The sequence below is a fragment of the Physeter macrocephalus genome, chromosome 18, assembly GCF_002837175.3.
Source record: "Physeter macrocephalus isolate SW-GA chromosome 18, ASM283717v5, whole genome shotgun sequence".
Lineage (NCBI taxonomy): Eukaryota > Metazoa > Chordata > Mammalia > Artiodactyla > Physeteridae > Physeter > Physeter macrocephalus.
This window is the reverse complement of record NC_041231.1, coordinates 76446228-76466313: the sequence shown is the minus strand read 5'-3', so window position 1 is coordinate 76466313 and position 20086 is coordinate 76446228. Positions and strand designations below refer to the sequence as shown.

The following is a 20086-nucleotide window of genomic DNA, read 5'->3' as shown; positions in this document are numbered from 1 at the left end:
GGGAAAGATAGATACTATACATATAATCTATGTGAACTGGTTTTTATCAAGAAGAATAGGATGCTAGAGTGGGATAAAACCAGTATGGGAGTTCAGAGAACTGCCAAAGTAATTTGAGAGCTGAAGTCAGAATTGGCTATCAGTGGTGCTCAACTGGGGGCAATTCTCCTCTACCCTCCATAGATGACCACTGGCAATGTCTGGAAACTTTTGGTTGTCATGACTGGGGTGGGAGTGCCACTGGCATCCAGTGGGTAGGGGCCAAGGATGCTGCTAAAAATTCTACAGTCCACCAGTTAGAGCCCATAATATCTGGCCCCCAAAGCCAACAGTGCAAAGGGTGAGATACCATGGGCTAGAAGAAAGTGAAAGCAAAGGCCCTGAGGTGGCAAAGGTAAATACTGGGAGCTGGAGCACAGGGAGGAAGGAGGAGATTAGTCTGGAGAGAGGCAGAAATCTTAAAGACCTTGTAATGGATTTCAATTTTGCCATCCTAAGGGCAATCAAAGATTTTAAAGAGTGAAATAGGAGCTATGGTCAGATTTGTCTTAAAGTTCACTTTGGCTATATGTGGAGAACGGACCATGAGAGACACGAGTGGATATGGCAGTCTAGTTAGGGACGTCATGTTGTCCAAGGATGAAATTAACACAATTTGGACTAGGATAGTAGTAATGGAGATGAACAGAAGTAAACAATTTGACAGAGGGAGAACCAGCTGGACCTGAAATCTAAGTGGATATGCGTGACTCAGGTTTCTGGATAGATGAAATGCCATTTACTAAGATGGGAAAACATTACGAGAGACGCAAGTTAGATTCTTTTCCCTTCTATGCTGGTGGTCCCAAACTTGCAATGGAACAGAAAAATAAAAACACAACTCTTCTATTCTCTACGGTCTAAATTTGGATTTCAGATTTAGATCTTAGCTGGTCCCCAACTCAAAATACAAGATAAAGTCATGAGGTAACTAAGTCATTTTCAACATTTCCAAAAAAGGAATACTAACTCCTCATTTTACTAAAAAACAACCTACAACCTAATTATTTGGAACACTGTTGAGAAAGCAAAAAAGAAACACCACCAATATCCTTTAGACTCTCACTTGTATTCAACCTTAACTGTGAATACAATTCCAACAAGCTTGGCTAGAATTAAAAGTAGAAGAGAAGGCTGCTTGAGGCAAGCACATTCATGCAGAAAAGTAAGCCCTTAACCTTAATACAGCTATAGCAGAAACCAGCTCTCTGGTCACAAATTTACAATCTCCTCAATAATCTAAGAACAAATGGTAAAAATGTTAGATGTACTCTAAAAGAAGCACAAAGTGTAGAATAAATTTTATACAAATTTAGAATCAAAAATGGTTAAAATTGAATTTGTGCATTTAGTCAAACCAGAAAACTCACTTAGATCAAAGTGCTCATTCCCTAATCAAATCTCATAAACAAACAAAAAGAATTGTAGAGTTAACTTAACAGCTTTAACACAAAAAGAAGAGAAAAATGTCTGTGCTTGAAACTAGTGGTAGAGCCTTGATGTGGCTAAAATATGGCAATAAATCAGCGAAAGCAAAAACAGGGAAAAACCTCTACCAATTAAATGGCTCACACATATTTAAAAACTATAAAACCAAGGTTATTATTATGCTGAAAACTAATTATTAAAAAAGATTATGTTCTATCCTAGCTGTATTAAAGTTAATTTGAGGAATCAGAATCAAAATGGTTAAAATTGAGTGTGAGTAAATACAAATACAAGGAATAAACGGGTTGTACTTACACCATCTCTAAATCTGGTGGCAATTCACTTTCCTTTTCCCAGGTTAATATCTCTACTGCATACCGAAACATAATAGCAAAAATGTTGTAAGTTCTTGCTATCACATCTTCTGATAAATGCACAAGAGGATCCTAAAAGAACAGAAAAAAAAAAAATGCAACCATGTTAAACGTACATTAATTCTCCTTTTTCCCATTCTGCCTCCCTCCTCAAAATACTACTGTAAAAAGCTGACTGATCGTCCAGCTTCAGCTTCTCTTCAATTTGATCCTATACATTACATCTCAGCAAATCAAACTTCCTAAAACATTCTGTTCATAATAATCCATATTGCTGAATCATATGAACCACAATATTCCATGGTACTCCAATGCCTAATAAATAAATCTAAAAATTTTAGGATGGCATTCTAGGATCTTTAAAACCTAACATCAAACCATGGTTACAGCTTCACATCCCTCTAATCCCCAATTTCCAGAATAAACAAAGGAATGCTATCTAAGGATGGACAAGTAATATTTAGTTTCATAGGTATAAAGGAGAGCCTGATTTTGAGGATTCTAAAGGGGAGAAGTCAACAAGGTCAGAAAACTGCTCCTCGATGTTGTTAAGAATCACTCACTTTCTCTCAGCGAGTCAAGCTGTGTATGTAATTAACAGAGAACTTCGTACATTAGACTTAACAGTGAATAAGTCACTAAATTTCAAGGTTAATGTAAAAAAGTATTACTATAAACATACTCTAAGGTTATCTTTCAGTCAAGGTTGGCAAAATGTTTTACACAATCTAATCTTAATGCTTTATCAAATCTAAACATGTTATTTAGCTTAATGGCTAAAAAGTGTTATATTCATCTCTCAATAAGAAAATCAATATATTCCAACATCATGGAATGGGAACCAGCACATTCTTGAAAATATACATAAGGATACAGAACATTTTTGTGCATCCTCACCAAGCATCAGCTTAGTGGAACTGATATAAAACAAATGGAGAAGGAGAATAATATCAAGGATGAAGGAAGAAAGACAAAGATTCCTAAAGGAGATGGGTCTAGGGCTTAAAGAATGTAAGAAGAAGTAAAGTAAGAAAAAGGTTTTCCAAAGTCTTACAGCACTTTTTACCTACAACTCTTCTCAATAAACTGCTTTATATGTCACATCCAAAAAAAATTTTTTTTATACTGCTACCAAGGTTTGCTACTATTTCTTATGGAGACTTTAGAAGTTAACATGGCAAAACCACCTGTTACAAAGAAGGTACTGGAACTGGGGATTCATAAAAGATTGGCTATTAATCATAATATGAACCTCACACTGTACGAAAACAGAAAGTAGAACCAAAACTCAGTTTTCTTCGTGATACTATCTCACTATACAGTCATTCCATTTCTTACAATTACGTCCCATAATACAAGACATTTAGAGGATTGAAGAATTATGATAAACAGGATATATAAGAATTAAATGGTGTTTGGACAGAAACAACCGCCAATTCTTGAGAATCCAAGCCAATACTGTCCAAACTCTGTTCTAAAAATCCCAGGGCCTGGTAGAGATGTTTCCTATTTGAAATACACACCAGTTTAAAAAGATACGATTATCCATATTTTTAAATGGCCTATGGATATAGATTCTTCTGCCACCTTCGTATGCACATGTTAACTTCTTAAAAATGGGTTACTGATTAAGAAACATTATTTCTGAAGTGAAGAGATGCTAGGCTGTGCAAGTCTACTCGTGTACAATGGTAAATGAAATGCTATTTGAAAAGACTTCTGTTCCAAGTGCTCGTATCACAGCATAAGTCAGTTGGAATGAGAAAATAAATAACCATCTTATCCTATGTTGTATTATCTAAGACTAATAATTGTTTTTGGTGACATTTATGTTAGAGAATGCAAGCCTTTGTCAGTGAGTCAACTTTGATTTATTCTTCTTCCAAACTAGAAGAATAGCATGTTGTTAAAAAGGTTACCTGTGGTTGGGACTTCCCTGGTGGTCCAGTGGTAAAGAATCCGCCTTGTGATGCAGGGGACGTGGGTTCGATCCCTGGTCAGGGAACTAAGATCCTACATGCTGCAGGGCAACTAAGCCCATGCACCACAATACTGAGCCTACGTGCCGCAAACTACAGAGCCCATGTGCTCTGGAACCTGCTCACCACGATTACAGAGCCCACATGCCCTGAGCCTGCGTACCACAACTAGAGAAGAGAAAACCTGCCACCACAACTGGAGAGAAGCCCACGCATCACAATGAAGAGCCTGCGCGCTGCAACGAAAGGTCCCGCGTGCAGCAACTAGACCCGATGTAGCCAAAAAAATCAATCAATCTTAAAAAAAAAAAAAAGAAAAAAAAGTAAGCACATATTATAATAGAGTTTAACTGTTGTCATATGCAAATAAGGTATGAATGAGGGTTTTCTTCACACTGCCCAACCAAAACTAGAAATAAACTAGAAACCAAAGTTATGAATCAACTTTCTAACAAGAAATAATATACATTCCAACTTATAAAAAATAAATTCATTAGTAATACTGCTTTTATCTGTTTTATTATTGGGATTTCTTAATTAAAATTTTATTTAAAAAAATTTCACTGCCAAAAAATGTTTTCAAAAACCAGTATACTGTACTGTCAGAGTTGTCTATACTACCTAGGTTTAGAGCCCAGCTCTAGCACTTACTGTGTGGGACACTGTAGGCAAGTTTCTTAATCTAAGACTCAAGCTTCCACAGCTATAAAATATGGGTAACAGTAGTATTTATCTTACAGGGTTGTTCTGAGAATTAAATGAGATAAACCAAGAATCATATTTAGCATGATATTCAGCTACTAGTTACCACTGACCTATATTCAAATGGGATGAAAGCAGCATCGATAAGTGAAAATTTCAGATAAAAAATTTTTCACTGAGGTTGTTCAATCAGTTAATATACGTTACTGAATTACATTTCATTCCAAAAAGGATTTACAGCAACTTTTTTTGGCCTAGTGCAGCTTGCGGGATCATAGTTGCCCGACCAGGGATTGAACCTGTGCTCTTGGTAGTGAAAACATGGAGTCCTAACCACTGGACCTCCAGGGAATTCCCCTTCAGCAACTAGAATACATCCAGTGTAATAAAACAGTATTTAAAAATAGATATACAAAGCAGGTAAAATGAAAATAAAGGAAGGAAAACAAACTGAAGTCAAGATAACATCTATTTACAAATGCCAATCATATAAATTTCCATACAGCTACTACAGACAAGCTGTTTTCAAGATGCCCCAACAAAAGGAAACACAGTCAGTTACCAGACTCACACCAAGAGAAACGTAACATTTCCTAATGCAGAGACCTAAGAGAAATTTCTTACGGTTTTTATAAAGATCAACAAAGGAGACACTAGGAAAGGTACCATCCCACCAGCCTCCGTACTCACCCCCCATGCTCAAGGGTCCATTTGGAAACCTAGTTGGGCATTTATTGTTGTCACAGTGATGGAAGATGCTATTACCATTTTATGAGTGGGAATTAGGTATAATAAACACAGTGCTTCTGACAGTGTATAGCTGGGGTCAGTAAAGTTTTTCTGTAAAAAGTCACTAAGTATTTTAGTTTTTGCAGGCTACAGGGTCTCTGTCATAGCTACTCAGTTTTGCTGTTGTAGAGGAAAAGCAGCTATAGACAACAAGAACAATTATGCGTGGCTGTGTTGCAATAAAATTTTATTTAAGGATAATGAACTTTGAATTTCACATAATCTTCACATGCCACAAAATACTACCCTTATTGATTTTTCTTCAACTATTTAAAAATATAAAAACCATTCTTGGATTATGGTGGTGCCAGTAACAGGTTGCAGACAAGATCCGGCCTGTGGGGCCAGAGTTTGCTGATCTCTGGCCTGTACAATGAAGAATGTCCCACCCCAAATGCCAAAAGTTGAGAAGACCTGTGGAACTTCTAAACACTACCCCAACAGAAATACATAATCAAATTTTTTTCAACTTTTTCTTAAGATGTAGGCTGAATGTATAACAAAAAAATTACATTCAATAAAAACAATTCTATGACAGGCTAAAAAGGTTCATTTCAAATATTATATAGCTTTCTTCCATTTCAAGCATAAAACAGAAAAACCTTAGATAACGTATGGATTTAGTGAGTGGGGACCAGGTATGCTAAATATAATGTTATCTGTTATCTTTTTAATATCTTATAGTCTTTTCTCGAAGACTTCATTTCTCTTAACTGAATTCTTAAATAGGAATTAAATGGCAAAGTCTGGAGGTTCGATTCTCTGTCAAGTTGCTGGAGTATATATTCTCCAGGCAGGACCATACAATTTCAGCCAGGCAGGTTATTTTGCTGGCATCTTCTAAAAATTCAGGAAACTAACCAAAGTCTTCATTATTTGATAGCTACCCCACTAACGTATGAGGATAAAGCCAAGAGAGTAACTGCAGGCAGATTCATAATTTTTCTTAGAAAATTTAAAGCGAACAATCTGGTGGTATCTAGCACATTCATAATGTTAAGCAACAATCACCTCTATCTAGTTCTAAAACATTCCTATCACTTCAACAAAGTAAAACCCCTTACCAATTAAGCAGTTTTTCTCCATTCTTCCCTTCCCTATTCCCTGGCAACCACCAGTCTGTGTTCTCTACAGATTTATTTATTCTGGATATTTCACATAAATGGAATCATACAGTGTGTGACCCTTTGTGTCTGGCTTCTTTCACTTAGCATGATGTTTTGAAAGTTCATCCACGTTACAACATGTATCAGTACTTCATTCCTTTTTACAACTAAGTAATATTACACTGTATGTTTATCCATTCACATACTGATAGACATTTTGACTGTTTCCACCTTTTGGCTATTATGAATAATGCTGCTACTAATGTGTGTGCACGTACTTATTTGAATACTTGTTTTTAATTCTTTTGGGTATATACCTAGAAGTGAAATTACAGGCTTACATGGCAATGTTTAACATTTGAGGAATAGCCAAACTGTTTTCCACAGTGCTAAATCATTTTGCATTCCCACTAGCACTGTACAGAGTTCCAGTTTCTCTATAGCCTCGCCAACACCTATTTGCCACTTTTTTGATTACAGCCATCCTAGTGGGTGTGAAGTGGTATCTCACTGTGGTTTTGATTTACATTTCCCTAATGACTAATACTCTTGAGCATGTTTTCATGTGTTTGTTGCTCACTTGTATTATATCTTCTTTGTAGAAATGTCTATTCAGGTCCTTTGGCCATTTTTAATTGTGTTGTCTTTTTGTTGTTGAGTTGTAAGATATATATGCTGGATACCAGACACTTATCAGATATGACTTGCAAATATCTTCTCCCAGAGTCCTAAAGTTTTACACCAGCTTTCAATTTTTTTCCAAAAGCAAAACCATTTTTTCCAAATATGTCTTTGTTTGCCTTGCTTATATTTTTATACACAGAATGCCAACCCAGTATGTAAGAGATAAAAACAGAGCTGCTCCAATTGCAGTGGAGAAATCTGAAACCCTGATCACTTGGCATCTCTCTGTAGCAAATCCTAGAACACATGCGCAAAGCAAATGAAACACAAACAAATATATATGTTTTCTATAGCAATGAATCATTTTGCACAAATTTTCATCTGTCTAAAACACAGTGAAACACAGTCTAAAAGATACTATCCTACACCATAAGTTCTCTGGTCATTCTGTTAAAATATCTGAGACCAGGAAGACATGTGCACTAGGAAGGACTATTAATGTCCACTTGCCCCAAATCAGTATCAGACCTAGTTACTAACAATGCATAAGTTCTTTTAATGTACCCACCTCTCTGCCATTTAAAATTAAAATCTGAAATAAGGATCTTAAATCAAACATCAGATTGTCACAAACGGCAGAGTTTCAAGTATTTATTTAGTGAGAGCCCATTATATCATTATAAATATCATTTAGAGGAAAAATAATAAAGGATCAACAACAATTTTAGAAAGCACATATTTACAGCTAGAACGAGTATAACTTGTACTGAGCTATCATCCCAATGTTTGGTCCCATCACATATCCAATGACATTGATTTACCAGGAGATGATGAGTAGGATTGGCTGCCATGTAGGACTACAGAAAAGAAAGGTATCTGATTTACAAAGTCTTAGTCACAACACAAACAAAAACCAACTAAGTTAACTGATCTACATACACAGGAAAAATAATCCCTTTAATAATAAATGAGGACTTAAAAAAACTCATATATGCTTAAAATAAAACAAACAAATGCAAAAGTCCAAATTAAATTAAATTTCTAGAATTTCAAGTGTGTTCTACTAGTAATGGTATGCCATCCATAAAATGCAAAAAACTTTCGAAGTATATACTTGGTCACTGTTAATAGTGAGAGGACTATTGATATTTTACTTATCCATTGCTATATTATAACCTAATTCCTATGTCTGAAAATATTTCAAACACATGGCTAAGACAGTATTCCTTAGGAACAATTTTGTGAAAATGTTTTTACCTCTTCTTCCTCAATTTCAGAGGTGTTAAGTTCATGTTTCTGACAGTAAGGACCCTCTTTCCAAGCTTCAGTATCACCACAGTCACAGAAACCTCCACCTCCTGATGTTGTCATCTTGAAAAAAAATTGTAAAGTATCTTGTCAATAAGTATTTACTGAGGGCTATTGGATTATAAATAGGAATATCAAGTGCTAAGGAAATAACATTGCTGAAGTGTTAATTTCTTTGGAGGGATAAAATTAAGTAAAATGCCAAACCTCTCAATGTTTTAAAGCTGATTTTAAATAAGCCTATAGGCTAATTTAAGTGATTTCAAAATAAAATAAGCTACTCTGTAGTGTCTCGCAAGCTACAGCTATTTTAAAGAGGTAAAATATGTCCACTTGCATGACTTCCTAATTAGGAAAATAACAAGGGTTTTCTTGCTAGGTTTTGGCTAAATTGGTATACTGTTGGTATCTATGCTACCAGGTTATAACATAATAGATTCAAGAGTGACAAAGATTCCTATAGCTGCTGTCTTCTACAAAAGTCTAATAAGAGTGCATCTGCATTAGAGAAAGTGACCAAAAAAACTACAGAAATAGTTTTTCTTTTCTAACACTCTCTAAATAGCATTGTTTGAAAAGGAAGGAAGCTCTGGAAACAGAAACATGGAGTGCCTAGTCATAAAACCTTTTACCACCTGTGGGTTTCAAAATTATTCATGCTTCCTTAAGATGTAGCAATGATTCAAGGACTCTGGCAAGATAAAACCTATTATTTAATAATTAGTAGACTGGAAATTCTGCTTTTTATAAAATACTGTGAGAGTTTATGGATGGGCATGTGAGAGTTTATGGGTGGGTATGAGAAGGAAATTTTAGAAAGAGCCTTTCATATTTTGCCCAAAGTAAGTATTTGTGTGTTACATATCACAAGGTAATTAATGTAAAGTCACAATGACAGTTATTCTTAGGGGCTGCAAAGATATATGTCAAGAAACATGGGCAGGCAGCCATATGGAAAATGATAACCTCACCCTATAGCTTTTATGCGTGTTCTGGTAACCAAAGATAGGTAGAACAGTTTAAAGGAAACTAGGATTCTCTTACTGATTTATGAAAATAAAAAGAACATACAAAAATATGAATTCAATTGTGCAGCTGTTTTATTCACTGTTAACAATACTCGGGTAGAGTAAATAAAAACAAACAGGAGGAAAAGTCCTGAATCAAAAGTCTTGAATTAATAAGAAGATTGCAATATTTCTTCTCTATCTTTATTTGAGATTAGGGTGAAAAGTTCTAGCTACTAACAGTTCCCTAAATTTTTGAATGTTCATAGCTCTGTCTTCAGCTTCCAGTAGAGGAACCAGGACAGGCTTAGCAATAATCTGCCTATGTATTTTGTATCCCTGACTTAAAAGCAAACATACTTGATTTTTGGAAGCGTATTGATTGCATTACAGCAGTTAAAAAAAAAAAATTCGTTAGTCTTATGTTCTGAAGTTGGCCCTTTTCTACATTGTAGTAGATGCCTCTTTAATATTAAGAAATGACAATTCTGTAGAAGCTGACCAATACAACCATTTCTTAAAGGTATAATCCTGTCACTTTTACTTAATTGCTCACTCATCTCCCTTCAGAACCTCCCTCTTGCATTTTAACTCTCACCTTTATCCTCTAATTTTTGATAACTTGCTTTATAAACCTAGAATTATAAAGATAATAAAATTAAAAAAATAACAAAACAAACTAGTTGAAAACCAATACTGAAAGAGCTGCTATCTATAGTCTTTTAATCTTAAACCATGTGTTCCCTGAAATCTGGATTCATAATTCATCTCTACACTGCCATCGTATGTTTAATGGTATTTGAGTAACACATTTCTTAAACCACTCTCCCCTGTTTCAGTGTTAAATCTTGGAATTTTAAAAAGAAAAGGTATCGAGTATAAAATTCAATACTAGGTGTGGTTATTATCTGGATATTACTAACCCTATATCGATGGTCTCTGTGAATACTTCCCAAAAAGCACTCCATGCATAAAACACAAGTTGGATCAACTGCACAGTCTCTGTAAAGTTAAAGAAAAAAAAAATCAGAGTGTCATAAAATAACTGTATATTTTACCACATAACATTTCAAATTGGAATCCATCTTGGAAGAGCCAGAATAGTGAAATGCCTTAGTGTTAGAAGAAAAGATTATTTTTTCCCAAAGATCTGTCAGATCTTTGATCAATGAAGTCAGCTTAAGAACCTGCTTCTCATACTGGATGTGCACTAGGGGGTCTTAGAAGGCACATATTACTAGAATGGCCATTTTCCCTAAAGATTTGAGGAAATCCTATTTTATATTAAAACACACATCTGTATATGGAATAGATTTTAAATATTATAAATTCTTAAGATATTTTAACTAATTTAAATGGCAATAACATATGAAGTGTTCAATATACAGGCTGACATGGGTCTCCACACTGGGTCTGTATATCTGATGGTCACACAACACCTATGGTTCATAAGACATCCTGATGGGGGAGTAGGAGTTCTACAAAGTGAATGGGCTGAGAGTGGTGCCTTCGATCATTTCATTTGCTTTTATCATACTGCCATTTAGATACATTTACAGATCGTATCTTAAATAATTTCTATGATTCTATGAAATGAGATGGGGAGTCATGAAAATCTTTAAATTTTCCCTTATCCTTGTTTCTGTATCCTCATAGGCAACCACCCTACTATGCCTATTGTGTGCCCTTTAATTTGTATGTGTTCTTGCAAAATGTTTTTGAATGCATGTATTTAAAAAAATTTTATTTTTTAAATTGTAGTTGATTTACAATATTTTATTAGTTTCATGTGTATAGCAAAGTGATTCGGATATATATGTGTGTGTGTGTATATATATGTATTTCAGATTCTTTTCCACTATAGGTTATTACAAGATGCTGAATATAGTTTCCTGTGCTATACAGTAAATCCTTATTGTTTACTGAGTGCATGGGTTTTTTGTTTTTTTTTTTTTGCGGTATGCGGGCCTCTCACTGTTATGGCCTCTCCCGTTGCGGAGCACAGGCTCCGGACGCGCAGGCTCAGAAGCCATGGCTCACGGGCCCAGCCGCTCCGCGGCATGTGGGATCTTCCCGGACCGGGGCATGAACCCGTGTCCCCTGCATCGGCAGGCAGACTCGAGAAAAAATATTCTCAAACCCCTACCCTTACGACTTTTTTTTTTTTTTTTTTTTTTGTGGTATGCGGGCTTCCCTCTGCTGCGGTCTCTCCCGTTGCGGAGCACAGGCTCCGGACGCGCAGGCTCAGCGGCCATGGCTCACGGGCCTAGCCGCTCCACGGAATGTGGGATCCTCCCAGACCGGGGCGCGAACCCGGTTCCCCTGCATTGACAGGCGGACGCGCAACCACTGCGCCACCAGGGAAGCCCCCCCCATGTATTTTTGATGTGTGCAAATCTTACTGTGTTATATCTCATTCTGTTCTTTTTCAATTCTGTAACATAATCCATTCATTTTGTATGTGTACATTTGATTTGCTGCTTCTGATTGGTATATAATATGCCATGGCATGTATCCAAAACATTTTTTCTCTCTACTAGCCCTGCACTGGACACCTGAATTACCTCCAATGCCTTTCTACCACAAATAATGCTGCAATGAATATCCCTGTAAATGTTTTCTTATGGATCTGATTGAGATTTTCTTCGGCATATAAACTCAGAGCAGAATTGCTGGGTCATATACATATACAGTTTTAATTCTGAGTGCCATGCTACTGTCCAGAGTGGCTACATGTGCCCCAGCAGCGTGTAAGAGTTTTTATAACCTGCATCTTCATCAGCATTTGGTTTTTATCTCGTTTGCTAATATGTGCCAGCTTAACATATATGAAATATCTTACTGTCTTTTTTGGTTTTTTTGTTTGTTTGTTTGTTTTTGGCTGCATTGGGTCCTCATTGCTGCATGTGGGCTTTCTCTAGTTGCAGCGAGCGGGGGCTACTCTTCATTGCAGTGCATTTGCTTCTCATTGCAGTGGCTTCTCTTGTTGCAGAGCACGGGCTCTAGGTGCGCGGGCTTCAGTAGTTGTGGCATGCAGGCTCAGTAGTTGTGGCTTGCGGGCTCTAGAGTGCAGGCTCAGCAGTTGTGGCACATGGGCTTAGTTGCTCCGCAGCATGTGGGATCTTCCTGGGCCAGGGCTCGAACCCGTGTCCCTTGTATTGGCAGGCGGATTCTTAACCACTGAGCCACCAGGAAAGCCCCTATCTTACTGTCTTAATTTGTATTTCTCTGACTGCTAATACATTTGAGCAACTCTTCATATGCATACTGCTTTGAGGATTTCCTTTTCTATAAACTGCCTGTTTATATCCTTTGCCCATTTTTCTGCTGGGATTGCTTTCTTTATCTTGTTTATTTGCAGGAGTTTCCTATACAGTCTAGTTTAGAGGACATTAATCACTTGGCAATTTAAACATTGCAAATATTGTCTCCCATTTGTCACATGTATATTAGTTTTGCCCATGGGGTCCTTTGTTAAATAGAGCTCCCTATTTTGATGCAATTAAATTTACACACAAATTGGTTTGTGCTTTGAGGTTTTAGAAGTTCCTTCCCCAACCCTAGGTAACAAAAATATATGTTTTTAAAGAAAATAATTTTCTTCTATTAAAACTTTTGGTTTTATCTTCCACATTTAGGTGTTTAATCCACCTGGAATCTACCTTTGCATATGATATAGGATAGAGATACTGTTTTATTTCTCCATATATAATGAGCTGCTTTTTCTAAAACCATCTACTAAACAACCTAACTTTTACCTATTGATTGTGGTGTCACCTTTATAACATATTAAGTTCCCATATATCCTAGGGTCTATTATCTAAGCTCTCTAAGAGTGATCTATTTGTTTGTTCTTATACTATACCACACTGTATTACTATGGCTTTCTGTAGTATTGATGTATCTTAATATCTGATAGGGTAAATTCCCCTTTATTCTCCTTTTTTAAAGGTTGATTTAACTATTCATCAATTATTATTTATTCTTCTACACAATAAGTTTACAGAGTTCCTAGAAAATACCCAGCTAAAATTTTGACAGAGATTACTTGGAATTTATTGATAAACTTCAGAAGTAATAACATCCTTATAAGAGTAAACTATCATGTCCACGATTATTTCCTATATCTTTTATTGAAGCTTTAAAGTTTTCTTAATATGAGTCCTATGTATTCTTGATTAGACTAATACCTAGGCACTTTCTAGGTTTTGTTTTAATGATACACATTTTTAAAAAATTTCATTTCCTAGTTGGTTAAGGATGATGAAAAGAAATAGCATTGATTTTTAAGACCCTTGATGAACTCAAGGCAGTTTTAATAGTTTGCTGATTCTGTTTTATTCCCCTTAAGTAAATGTGTATGCAGTCTGTACATAATGACAATTTTATCTTTTTCCTTACAATAGTTATTCTTCTTCCCTTATACTGTTGACAAGGACTTCTAGTAATATGTTAAACAAGAGCAGTAATAGTAGGCATCCTTGTCTTGCTTTAGATATTAAAGTAAACACATCTAAGTATTATGTTCACTGTAGGCTTACTAAGAAAGTGCTCTTCTAGAAAGAATCAAGCATTTATCTTGTCTTTCCTATATAAACTGTGCCTCAGGGTTATCGAAGGATCGATGAGCGACTGTTTCTTTCATAGAAGACTAGCTTATAAACAAAGAAGAGATGATAAATTAGAGTAGCACCATTTTGCTACCCCCTAATGAATAACGATCCAGGAAGCAAGCATCAGTGACTGCTAAAACATTAGGTAAAAAGGCTGATGGAGGGACTTCCCTGGCAGTGGTTAAGACTCCGTGCTTCCAACACAGGGGGCACAGGTTAAATCCCTGGTTGGGGAACTAAGATCCCACGTGCCACGGCAAAAAACATAAATAAATAAGAGGCTGCTGGAGACCTTCACGATGGTTGCATGTGCCAGGTACCTAAACCCACTGATCAATTTTAACAAAAGCAGCCAAGCATCATATACCTCCTGATATTAAGAATTAAGAAGTTATGCATCAGGCTTCCTTGGTGGCGTAGTGGTTAAGAATCTACCTGCCAATGCAGGGGACACAGGTTCGAGCCCTGGTCCGGGAAGATCCCACATGCCGCAGAGCAACTAAGCCCGTGCGTCACAACTACTGAGCCTGCGCTCTAGAGACCTTGGGCCACAACTACTGAAGCTCATGTGCCTAGAGCCTGTCCTCCACAACAAGAGAAGCCACCGTAATGAGAAGACCACGCACCACAATGAAGAGTGGTCCCTGTTCCCTGCAACTAGAGAAAGCCCGCGCAGCAACGAAGACCCAACACAGCCAAAAATAAATAAATAAATAAATAAATAAATAAATAAATAAATAAAAATAATAAAGTTCCCTTAAAAAAAAGTTATGCATCAATAATGATGAAATTATTATTCCCCCCCCATAATAGAAGTTAATCAAGCCTAACTACCTGTTTCGAGGAAAGACAGGGAAAAAAGAAACATTTAAGCAACACCATGGGGCCACAATCAGCTAAATCTAGAATGTGGAAAATTCCACATGACAAATGACCTGGTTTCTTAGTAACATAATGGAAAAAAGAAGGAAGGAAAGAGGTAAAAGAGCTATTACAGTTTAAAAGAAAAAATGAAGAATAACAGCCAAATGCAATGTGTGAACTCCGAATTCACAGTGATGAGTCAATCAGGACAATTTCAACTCTGCTAGACAGCAGATAATATTAAGGAATTAGTGTTAATTATTTTAGGATATTAATGGTTATAGAGAAAAAAGGTACGTACTGAGTATTGACTAAAAAGAGCATGTTGTCTGGAATATGCTTCAAAATACTCTAGCAGGGCAGGAAAAAAGTATATGAGAGTGTATGTGTGTGTATATAGATTAAAAAGAGTTGCCATATATTGATAATTGCTGAAGCTGAGCAATGATTACCTGTCACGTCTATTGTACCACTCACCCTACCTTTATTATGTTTGAAACTGTCTATAATAAAAAATTTTTAAAAATCCAATACACAAATACTCAATAAAGTTCCCTTATATATTCTTTGTTTGCTAAGAATTAAATCACAAACAATAATTGAAATAAATAAAATGCTTTTCTGAATCAAATCAGAAAAACATTTTTCTTTTCTCAACTATTAAAATGGTGAATTACATCAATAATTGTTTTAAAGATGAACTATCTTTGGATTCCTGAACTAAATTCCATTTGATCATGATGTATCACTCTTTTTAGTATATTCTTGGATTCAGAGAGCTAATATTTTATTTAGGATCCCTTTCATCGACATTAATAAGGGAAATGGCTTTATAATGTCTCCTCTTGAGTTTATCAGGGTTTCAAATCAAGCTTATTAAGTAGCTGCATAAAGAGTTAAGCAGTTTTCACTCTTTCCCTCTTTTCTGCAGTAACCTGTTTAAGAAAGGAATTAATTGTTCCTTCAAAATTTGATAGAACTCACCCATACACAGTCATCCAGGTATGAGATTTTTGGAAGGGAATATCTTTGATTACCATTCCAATGTTTTCATACTATATTCAAGTTGCCTATCATTTTTCTACAAATTTATCCATTTCATCTACATTTTCAATTTTTTTTAAGCATTTACTTATTCATAATTCTCATATTTCAGAAGTTGTCAAACTTTCTTAGTTCATGGCATCTTTAGTGTCTCAACAGTTTCTTTCAGGGTATCACTAGACCAAATGAAACACCTAATCATACTATTTATCAAACAGTTAGACTCAAAGAACTTAGTACCTGTTAGGCACTGCGCAATTTCTCAAATCTTAGAATCAGACTGGATACCGCCACCCTCATTTCTTATTCCACAGGTATTTGCTTTTTAATCACAACAACGGAGAGGACCCAGCTTCGGCAAGAAATGACATCACTAAAAGGAATGCAGTGAGTGTACTTCTCAATCTTCATTGTGAATTTTATATATGTGCATCTTCTCTTTTCTTACTCAGTCTTCTCAGAAAACTACCTTAATAATCCCAAAGAGTAGCTCAACTTTTTACTTTTGCTTCATTTTCTGATCTTTTTATTTCCTTTCTTCTTTTTCCTTTGAGTGTGCTCAACTGTTCTATTTCTACAAACTTCTTGAACTCAATGTTTACCTTATTTTTCTTTTTTAGCTTTGAAATAATTTTATTTATAGAAAAATTGCAAAAATAGTAGAGTTCCTTTACACCCTTACCAAGCTTTCCTTAATGTTAACCATAGTACAAGGAAATTGTACCAAAAACATTGGTACAATATTATTAACTACAGACCTTATTCAAATATCATTGGTTTTCCCACTAAGGTCCTTTTTTTCTCTTCTGGATCCAACACAGGCTCCCACATTACATTATATGTCATTTTTCCTTAATCTCCTCTAATCTCCAAAAGATTGACAGTTCCTCAGTCTTTTCTTGACTTTGAGACCATAACCCTTTTGAAGAGTACTGGTTAGTTATTTTGCAGATGTTCCACAATTTGCGTTTGTGATGTTTTCATGATTAGATTGAGTTATGCATTTTTGGCAAAAACACCAGAGGAATGATGCTGTGTCTTTCTCAGTGCATCATAACATGGGGCACGTGTTGATATGATATGTTTTATTACTGGTGATGTTACCTTTGTTCACTTCATTAAGATGGTGTCTGCTGGATTTCTTCACTGTAAAGTTGTTATTGTCCCTTTTGTAATTAAATATATTTGGGGAGATACTCTGTGACTATGCAAACATCCTCCTATTTCTCCTCAAAATTTCACCCACTAGCTTTAGCATCTACCAATGGATCTAGACTACAATTATTACTGTGTTACTTGCCTAACGGTGATTTTCTGTTTTATTTATTAACTGTAACTCTTCAATACAGGAAAACTACTGAAAACATCCCTTCTCTCCCGTTTATTTACTCAAAGAGTATGGACTCATGGATATTTATTTTATGCTATGGGTTATAATTTAATACTATCATTACTTGTTTTATTACCCAAATTGTTTTAGCTGTGGCCATTGGGAACTCTTTCAGTTTGGTCCCCATGCCCTTTCAACAGGCCCTGTTCCTTTCTGAGCACTTTCTTACCTCTGGCAACATAACACGTTCCAGGCTTATTTTTTATCTTCCTTGTCCCAGCCCTGGAATCAATCATTCCTCCATGGAACTCTGATTCTTTTTATTGGACAATGGTATTTAGAAACCAGTATTTGGGTACCGGGTATGCTCACTGCTATGGTAGTTTCACTGTTTCTAGGCCCTTTCAGCAGACACAGCCAGGAAATGTATGTTTGTATAGTTTATTTTTAACCTTTCTTTTTTTTAGCAAACATTTTAAAGTTATACATTTCCTTCTAAATACTACTTTAGCTATGTCCCAAAAATTTCAACATGTAATCTTTTTTTTTTTTTTTGCGGTACGCAGGCCTCTCATTGTTGTGGCCTCTCCCGTTGCGGAGCACAGGCTCCGGACGCACAGGCTCCGGACGCACAGGCTCAGCGGCCATGGCTCAAGGACCTAGCCGCTCCGCGGCATGTGGGATCTTCCTGGACCCGGGCACGAACCCGTATCCCCTGCATCAGCAGGCGGACTCTCAACCACTGTGCCACCAGGGAAGCCTCAACATGTAATCTTATATTCAGTTCTGTTTCTAAATTTCCTCAGTAATTTCAGTGATTTTCTTTTACTTAATGTTGGCAATGTTAGTTCCCAAACTTTGTTTAACCTACTCTTTTATTATTTGTTTCTAATTTTTTTTGCAATAAATATAGTGGGAGAACAATCTGCATGGCTCTAAGCCTTGAGAATTAAGTGAGGTTTGGCCTTTAAGACCAAATATACAGATCACTTTTTTAAAAATTGAGATATAATTCACGTATTATAAAATTCGCCTTCTTAAAGTATACAACTTAGTGGTTCTCAATATATTTACAAGGTTGTGTAACTATAACCAACCGGAGCATTTAGAGAAATGTCTATTCAAATCCTTTGCCCATTTTTTAATTGGGCTGTCTTTCTGTGTCCCTTATGTTTTCTACCATAAATCTTATATTTGTCAAATATGAAAACTGCTACTTTAGCTTTCTTTTGTAACATACTTTTTGCCTGGTATATTCTTCTCCACTGTTTCTATTCTTATTTTTAGCTACTTTCTGTTTTACTTTGCCTCTCACAGATAACATTTTTGGATTTTTAAAAATCTGAGAACCACTGTCTTTATATTTTTATATAATTATTAAGAAAAGTAAAGCCAGTCCTCTAGGAGCCCATCATTTAACAGAAAAGACAAATGTGCATAGTTACTGTACCAGTCGTTAAATGCCATTATATTAAAGGTAAGTTGGGGGTTGGTGAAAGCACCCATCTTCAAACTCTCTTGATCATGGATCCCTTTTATTAAAATGTTTAGAGCACGCACTATCTATCTATATGTAAATATACTCATATTACATATATATTTATATTAATAAGTTTATATTGATAGGTTATACACTGCTGTACTAATTAGAGTCCCTCAATTATACTGTAACTGGAGTCCCAAGAGTGGCAAAAACAAGGCAGAAAATATATACGAAGACATAGTAACCTAAATTTCCCAAATTTGGTTAAAGACATCAACTTACAGATCCAAGAAACTCAAGGAGCCCCAAGAAGATAAATACAAAGAACATATAGCTAGGCGTATCATAATCAAACTGTTAAAATTCAAAGATAGGGCTTCCCTAGCGGCGCAGTGGTTAAGAGTCCGCATGCCGATGCAGGAGACACGGGTTCGTGCCCCGGTCCGGGAAGATCCCACATGCCGCAGAGCGGCTGGGCCCGTGAGCCATGGCCGCTGAGCCTGCGCGTCTGGAGCCTGTGCTCCGCAATGGGAGAGGCCACAACAGTGAGAGGCCCGCGTACCGCAAAAAAAAAAAAAAAAAAAATCAAAGATAAAGTAAAAATCTTGAAGGCAGCTAGAGAAAACCAACACATTTCACATAAGGGAATATAGATATGGTAATAAAAGCTGACTTATCATCAGAAACCATAGAGGTCAGGAGTGGAACAGGATCTTTAAAACACTGAAAAGGAAAAGAAAGTATCAATCCAAACTTCTATATTCAGGAAAATATGCTTTAAAAAAATGAGCACAGACTTGCAGTTTCCAGCAGGAGCCTGTGCTCCGCAATGGGAGAGGCCAAAAAAGTGAGGGGCCCGCGTACCGCAAAAAAAAAAAAAAAAAAAATCAAAGATAAAGTAAAAATCTTGAAGGCAGCTAGAGAAAACCAACACATTTCACATAAGGGAATATAGATATGGTAATAAAAGCTGACTTATCATCAGAAACCATAGAGGTCAGGAGTGGAACAGGATCTTTAAAACACTGAAAAGGAAAAGAAAGTATCAATCCAAACTTCTATATTCAGGAAAATATGCTTTAAAAAAATGAGCACAGACTTGCAGTTTCCAGCACAGCATGTAAGAAGTTTGGAGGTCGCCACTTTGTCCTAACAACAGTAAAAAGCTGAACAAACTGAAATATCAACAACTCTTCTTAGATCTGTAAGACAAGTGAAGTCATAGGGCAAACTGCTAACCCCAAAATTGGAGAGACCAACAGGTGAATACAGAGAATCCCAACTTATGAGAGCAGAAAGCCACTAGCACAAACCTCCACAGGAACCAGTGCTGAGGTAGGGAAACATGAACTATAATTAACCAACTGTTGAAGGCTCAGTGTGATCAAGTTTGAAA

At 36.2% G+C, this 20086-nt stretch overlaps 1 protein-coding gene across 9 annotated transcripts in view; it reads right to left on the bottom strand.

The window, feature by feature from the left end:
* UBR2 (ubiquitin protein ligase E3 component n-recognin 2) overlaps positions 1-20086 on the bottom strand; it is a 113538-nt gene that overhangs the window by 72336 nt on the left and 21116 nt on the right. For 8 of the 9 annotated variants that reach the window (XM_007120318.4, XM_055079777.1, XM_007120313.4 and 5 more), the window contains exons 3-5: positions 10280-10358; positions 8299-8412; positions 1783-1913 (exon numbers count right to left, since the gene is read on the bottom strand). In XM_007120318.4, the coding sequence (XP_007120380.1) occupies positions 1783-1913; positions 8299-8412; positions 10280-10358 (324 nt within the window). Of the gene's footprint in view, positions 1-1782; positions 1914-3760; positions 3781-8298; positions 8413-10279; positions 10359-20086 lie in introns of those variants that run through there. The other variant, XM_055079776.1, reaches the window with a different exon arrangement.